Below are 7471 nucleotides of genomic sequence, written 5' to 3' on the forward strand. Positions count from 1 at the left end.
TTTCAACATATATAAAGGTAAGGATTCATGGTTTAGGGCATTTTCTCAGCCTCCATCACATTTAAAACTCCTTGAGAGAAAACCTAGCCCTCATCTTCATGATTTGTGCTCCTTCTCTCTCCTTGAACCTCTTTTGGGTGCTTTTGGTGGTGATTTGATGAAGCTTGAAGATTAAGATAGTTATTTTGATTGGAATGAAGGTTGTTTCAAGTTTGGATCTATCAAAGTCACTCCATACTATTATGAGTATAAAGTTCATATCTCGCTCTTTAGTTCTTTAGATCTTGTTATTTGTGATTTTTGGCACTTTTGGTCCATTTTATGGGTGATTTTGGATTTGAGTGAACTCCAGCATCTTTTGATCAGTTTGGAATGCTTCTTGGACCTCATAAACTAGGAAAATTATGATCTTTTGCCTTTCCTTTAATCCATGCAAGTTATCTTGTTCCTTTAGGTAATTTTGGTTTATTAAGATTTCTTGAAAGTTCGTGGCATCATTATGGATAAAGTTGGAAGTTTTATCCATCTAAACATTATGTTGATTTAGATATGAAGGTTGGAGACTTGGACTTAGTGGATTAAGTTGAGAAGGATGCATTATTGGTCCCTTTGAGACCTAAAGTTTAGATCTTGGTTGTTTGGACCATTCTAATGGATAACATTGGAAACTTTATCCATTATGAAGTTATTAAGTACCCGATCTTAAAAGTTGGAAGCTTGGGTTTAAAGGTTAACTGCGTAACCCATTAAGTTGTTGGGACAAGTTCTCACGATGTGGCATGTTATTCGCCACGACGTGGTCTATGGGTGTCCACAACTTGGAGGTCATTTGGGGCTGACTTTGACCGTTGACTGTTGACTTTTTGACCAGTTTGACTTTTGGTCAAACTTGGAGAGGTTTTGAGCTATAGTCTGAGGTTTAGGTTGTGATCGGTTTAGGAGGTTCTTGTAGTTGATTTTGTGGGACTTTGAGTAGTGGATTTCAGCTCTTTGTTCAGGCGAGTCTTCTCACTGTATTCCCTATATATTAGTGTGTGGATGCCAGACCAGCTGGGTCTTATTTGCTGATTGTTGTTATATGTGTATCCGAGTTGTTGATAACCTATAGCTAATTATTATGTTGTGTTTTATGTGATGTTTTGGGGAACTCACAAAGCTTTGTGCTTACAATTGTTGATTAAATATTTTCAGGTCCATTTTATGATTCGATATTACGTATTGTCTTCCTTATAACTTTGATTTTGAATTATGGTTTATGTAATTGGTTTGACTTGAATGTAACTTTATAAAAATGGGTGTTTTTTCTATTTTAAAAATGAAAATTTTATTCAAGAATTTGGGACGTTACGAACATCAATGTTATCAAGCATATTAACAGATGTTCTGATTCAGATGCAATAGTCAATAATTGTTGAATCACCAACAATATTATTACGAAGCTCATTGTCAAACTGAATGACTTTCACATATTTCTTGTTATGAAAAATAGTCTCGAGATTCTTCCAAACCTTTTAAGCAGTCATGTTTTTCTTCAGAATCGTCTAAATTAGTGACTTGGATATCCTTCACACTGCTCTCCCAAATGAGCTTTCTAGCTTTTGATCTCCTCGGCCATCTTCATTTTAGCTAAAGGAAAGAGCTTCCTTAGGCGACCCATAGATCCACATTTTGATGATAGAGTCGATTTGACTCCATTCTATTTTGTGAAAGCGGTTGGAGCTTTGTCATTATGTTCAACAAGTTAATTAGAAACACATAAATCGATCATTATAGCAGGTTTCGAATAATTCACGTCATGAATCATAGTTCATGTGTTCCGGATTTAGAATAAGTGGAATATAAGTTTTAATGAAATTCCATAATGCATCTCTGTAGACATGGTGTGGAGAGAAAGGAAAAAAATTGAGAAGAATGTTGGCAGAGGATACCGACGGTTATGATGTTGTCGCCATCTAGGGTTAGGCTGTAAGGGATAAGAAAGAAAGAAGCAAAGAGAGAATGATAGATAATTTATAAAAAGATAACCAGTATTGCTATAATACTATATAATCAATATATTTTCCCATGAAAATCTTATAATATTTATTATATACAAGTTATACAAAGAAACTGTGTGGGTCGGATCATCAAAATGATCCGGGATACATGTACATAAATAATACACATTAAAACTTGGATTAATAAAAGATGGTTTATGCACACACGTATAAACCAACTTTATTTCAAGGGTTATGCATCTAGTGTGGGTTCGACCCTAACGCATTAATGATCAATATCATGAAAAACAATTTACTTCTACCAGTAGTACAAAGGTTGTTGATTTTCTAATTCAGTGTAAATTGGATAATATTGCTTCAATTCATCTTAACTTAACGGCAAACCAAATTTTAAGATATTTTCTTATCTTCTGTGATGGTGACCCATCGATGGTTGCGTACCACCTAGCTAGTTAGTGAATAGCTTATAGTTGAGTTGGTGGGGTCATAGTTATACTATACGTTGGATCATAAACAGCTTTCCTTTCATGATTGCCATCGACATCCAGTCATCTATCTAAACTTACGAAAAACTTACTCCCTTTATAATTATATACTGAATTTTAGGTTATTCTTGTCGAAACCATATGTAGAATCGTGATGATATACCTATTTCGAAAGACCATGGTTTTTCATGAGACTGATAATGTGTACAGTACAAATGAGGTTTATTACCGATTTGGACAACTCACCATCCAAAGCTCGTTTGAGAGGACATTTCATTCATATATGTTTTTTTATAACTTTAGCTTTATGTAACATAATTCATAAAAAAACAAATGGATTGAATCCAAAAAATAAAAATAAAGTTGAAATGTTGAGGAGTGACACAAGACAACACATGGGAGTAGTCAGAAAGGCAGGAGAAAATAAGAAGTTGAATAGTCTGTCTATAAAAGAGCATTATTGTGGCATGTGATGTGAACACTTGTTTACCTATTTATTGCTGGTTTTAAACCGATGTAACTTCCCTTTTTATTCCGAAATTATGTATATAGAAAGCCAAGAATATATATACAAATCTTTCTTTCACTATAAATATAATAAAAAAGTGCTTTCTAATCCTTTTATCACTTGGACAATATAATACTTAATACTTCAGTAGTACTGCAATTTGCTATGGCAAGTTTACTAAGTTGACTAAAAATGAAATAAGATATGATATTCATAAGTCTACTCTAGTCTAGTCTGGTTATAAAAGATTAGTTCAAATCATTAAGTCAGCTGATCTCGCCAATTTTGACTATTTGTCGACCGCTGTTGCAAAGAGTTCACATTTGAGCCATAAATTCGAAAACGAAATAATATCATTATTTTTAATTAGTAAGACATTATGTTTTATAAATAACCCAGTAATGTAATTGTATTTCTTTTTTTCTTTTTTTTTTTTTGTATTAAATTAGGTATATTTCTGAAAATATAATATTTTAATAAAAAAAATGAAAATAACACAATATCGTGTATGTTTTGTAATCTCAAGGAGATGTTTCTATATCGACGAGACGGCGACCCTGGTTTAAGATTTTAACTCGTCCAATCATATTAACAAGCAACGAAGATTTTAATTTATTTCTCATCGTTATTTCATTTTTAGCATCCATCATTTACTGAATGTTTGATTTTTAACAAATCCATAACTCGTCAAATCATGAACAATGTCTAGTGCATTTTTGTTTGTAACATTTTCGAAATTTATTTGTTTGTGTTGATTAAGGTTCATAAATAAGATGATACATAGATTGATATTAGGTTAAGAGTCCAACTCCATTTTTGTCAGTAAGAAAATATTCCACAGTAAAAACCCAAAAAAAATTAAAAAACTAGGAGGCATGTCCCTTTCCTACTGCTACCATTCCCATGGTTTCTGACCACAATAATACATTATCCCAACAACCTTCTGTTTTTGTTTTTGTTTTTGTGTCACCACATATAACAAACAAATTTTACTGTCATCATATGCCATCACCCATAAGGTACAACCCCATAACATATTGTCATCATACATCTGGACAGGCTTCCAAAGGATTTTTTTTTTTTGAAGACGAGGGTATTTTCGTCTATAGCATAGACAAAAGATCAAGAGAATTGACTTTTTTCTTACCTGTCGTTGTCGCTGTAACTGTCACTCTGTAATTTCAAATGCGATTCAAATATTTGATATTATGTAACAAAAACGAAACCTTGTAGATGAAGGGACTAAACATTTAAGTAACTAAACATTTAGCTATAAACTCTTAACTTAGCAACACAAGCCAAAACGCCTGAACTCAGTTTTATAAGTAAGCCTATTATATTCATTAAAAAAAAAAAAAAAAACAGAAACTTTAGTACCTGATCCCTTTGTTTCAACTCAGTCCTTCAACTTGTGCAGGTAATGCAAAAGTTGTTTGGGTAGGTTTTTCTAACCCACTTTTGATCCAAGCAATGGTGTTAAGATCTGTAGCAATTGTAGCCAATTCCTGGTTTGACAAAGGAGGAAGTTCTTCATATTCAACGAATTCCGGACCCAACAGTAACCCCTCCTGAGAATCACCACCGGAACAGCAACCATGCCCACACCTCGACGGAATCACTGATTCCGCCGTATACCCTTTAAGAAATTTACACCCGATGCTTTCTGGTTTGGACGCCTGGATTAAACTTAAAGGTCCTTGTATGGGTATAACCATCGTTCTCGATTCCTCATTTGGGATTGGGATTCCATTTTGAGGGGTATAAATGGAAAATGCTCCGAAATGTGGGATTGGACGAGAAAGGGTGGTCTCGGGGAATTGTTGATTCTGATGTTCGTATTTCAACTGAATCTGATTGATGTTTTCGTTTGATAAAGTGTCTTCAGAGGATGCTTTTGTTGTGTCCAGGTGGTTGTAGTTGATGTCCATTTTAGTATTACTATTATTATTATATGAATTAGGGTGGATGTACCTACGTCGGAGTGTTGAATTCCAGTGATTTTTTATCGCATTATCTGTTCTACCTCGCAAGAGTTTTGCGATTGATGCCCATTTGTTTCCATGGATTGCATGGGCATCCATTATAATCCGATCTTCTGCCTCTGCATAAACAAAAGTATTGTAGCAATCAGGTAATGTTTGGTATGACAGAAACGGTGAAGGAATGGAATGGTTCATTCCCGTAAAATGAAAAAAAAATGTTGTTTTGTATGATGGAATGGAACATTCTTGAAGAAATGTTATTCTTTCTACTTTCTTAATTTTCATTCCTTAGCAAGAGGGTGTGAAAAATCACAACATAACCCTTTTGCATTAATGAAACTTCAGTGACACGTGTCCAACATTTTTTTATTTCATGATTTTAGTAATTTTATTTTCTGAAAATAAGTAGATAATGTAAAGAGTAGAGTTTTAGCTATGCTTTGTATTTACACATAATATACAAACTCATATGAAAACTCATTCCCTTCCTACAGGATTGACCAGACATGATCATGGAATGTAATGACTTATTCCATTACCTTGCTTATTTCATTATCTGTTAATTCCATTCCTTTGTCATTCCACTCAACAGGTGTGTGTGTGTGTGTGTGTGTGTGTTTCTACTTCCATACAATAAATGTTGAAGACCTTGTAATGCTTTTAACCAACACGACATAATACTATGAAGATTGGCATCCACCCATTATACCAAAAGTAAATTATGGGAATTCCTTTTAAAACCAGTGTGAGTGCGATATATTTTCCTTTGTAGCAATAATATATTCAATTTAAAGACTTGGTTAATTTCTCAGATTAGCAAATTGGGCAAACGCATTATTTTATCTGTTCCATGGTTACTCAACAAAGTATTTATCCCAAAAGGTTACTGGTAGTTCTATCATTCAGTTATTTCAATCCACACAAACTGTTTACTAAGATCCTAGATATAACAAGCAACTTATCACCCTCAACAAAAAAACAAACACTGACACGAGTTATCTGTTATTGGGTGATGACGTTTTCTACACACAAGGGGTTTAAAATACAAAACTATCTAAAACCATGGAACAAAATTTGTGTTGGTATATATGATGATAGTGCCTTAAATAGGGTATATATGATGATCACTTTGGTTTAATCACAAGACAATGAGCCAAACTTAATGTTGAAAAGACACTTCCATCTTCAGTAACTACCTTTGATTCACCATTATGAATGATCAATGATGGAGATTTTCTATAACATTGAGGTCTCATCTTTTTAATATAATATGATTTCTATTATATGTCAGCCTTAAACACACTGCACCTATGAAACTTGTCAATCTCAGCAAGCAAGTACAGATAATCAATATACATATAGTCATATACAAATGATACACAATCAGAGTGGATTATGTAGTGTGATAGATTGTCATGTGAGCAACAATTGGGACAAAAGCCAATATCGGAAATTGAAAACCGTCATACTGTGTAATCCCCAAACAGCACTAAATTACAGGATTCTCTCATTGTGACATTAAAGGACTAGAGAAACTTAGAAGAATTCCAACCTCAATCAAACAACTTGTAAAGTCATGAACAAATGGCGTGACCTAAGTTATGGATATCATACACAGCACAAAAGAACGAGGACACTGGATAATCACTTCGGCGTGAAACGGAGAACCAAAAACCCTACTAAGGAACGGGATTTGTCATCGATGGTTAAAACATTTGAACAATTGACTAGCATAGATAACCAGTGAATCCTAAAACAAATGCATAAAAATATTAAGACAGAGACTAGATAATGACGCCGTCGAATGCTCTTTTCTTACCAGTAAAGGGCTTGCGCTCAACAGCAGGGTCCAACTGATTACACCACCGTAGACGGCACGACTTCCCAGAACGGCCAGGGATACCTCGTGCGATCAGGCTCCAGTTCCTCGCCCCAAACTTGCTCACAAGTTCACTTAAAATCACGTCTTCCTCCGGCGACCAAGGTCCCCGAACTTTGCTCCTCTTATCAGCACGACCACCGCCTCCGCTGCCTTCTTCAACCATCACCACGTCGCCAACTTCTCCCACTTCAGGAGCGTTGGAGGCGGCGGGAGCGGGAGCGATCGTATGTTCTTCGCTGTGCCCTGCATCGTCTTCCATCTCTTCACTTCCCCTCCGTCTCTTTCTCTCTCTATGCTCTTCCGTTTGGACTTCCTCTCTCTCTAACCGTACCAACCCGACTAACTGCAAAGTTGTTTTCCCTGAGATAAAATAATAAATGTTACTACTTCGACCCCTAAAATATGCGCTAACTACACTAATGGCCCCATCTTTAAAAATAACTTTTTGTAAAATATAGTTAAGAAAAATGTTTGGTTTTCTAATATTTTTATCGAGTAATGGTTACAATAACTAAACATATGTTTGCTAAGTTAATACAAATTAAAAATAGTTAAATTATATGTAATCGTATGCGAGTGGGTTTAAATGAGCAACAATCTAAACAGAAGCTGATTTG

At 34.8% G+C, this 7471-nt stretch overlaps 1 protein-coding gene across 1 annotated transcript; it reads right to left on the reverse strand.

The window, feature by feature from the left end:
• Positions 1 to 4224: 4224 nt before the first annotated feature.
• On the reverse strand, positions 4225 to 7206 carry LOC145161317 (transcription factor MYB1-like). The gene is made up of 2 exons (XM_079080818.1): positions 6792 to 7206; positions 4225 to 5091 (listed from the first exon to the last, which is right to left on the reverse strand). Exons 1-2 carry the CDS (start codon positions 7111 to 7113, stop codon positions 4382 to 4384), a joined length of 1032 nt encoding a protein of 343 aa, XP_078936944.1. The 5' UTR covers positions 7114 to 7206; the 3' UTR covers positions 4225 to 4381.
• Between the last annotated feature and the right edge of the window lie 265 nt (positions 7207 to 7471).

This window comes from Lactuca virosa, chromosome 2 (assembly GCF_052849685.1).
Source record: "Lactuca virosa cultivar CGN04683 chromosome 2, Lactuca_virosa_CGN04683_v6, whole genome shotgun sequence".
Classification (NCBI taxonomy): Eukaryota; Viridiplantae; Streptophyta; class Magnoliopsida; order Asterales; family Asteraceae; genus Lactuca; species Lactuca virosa.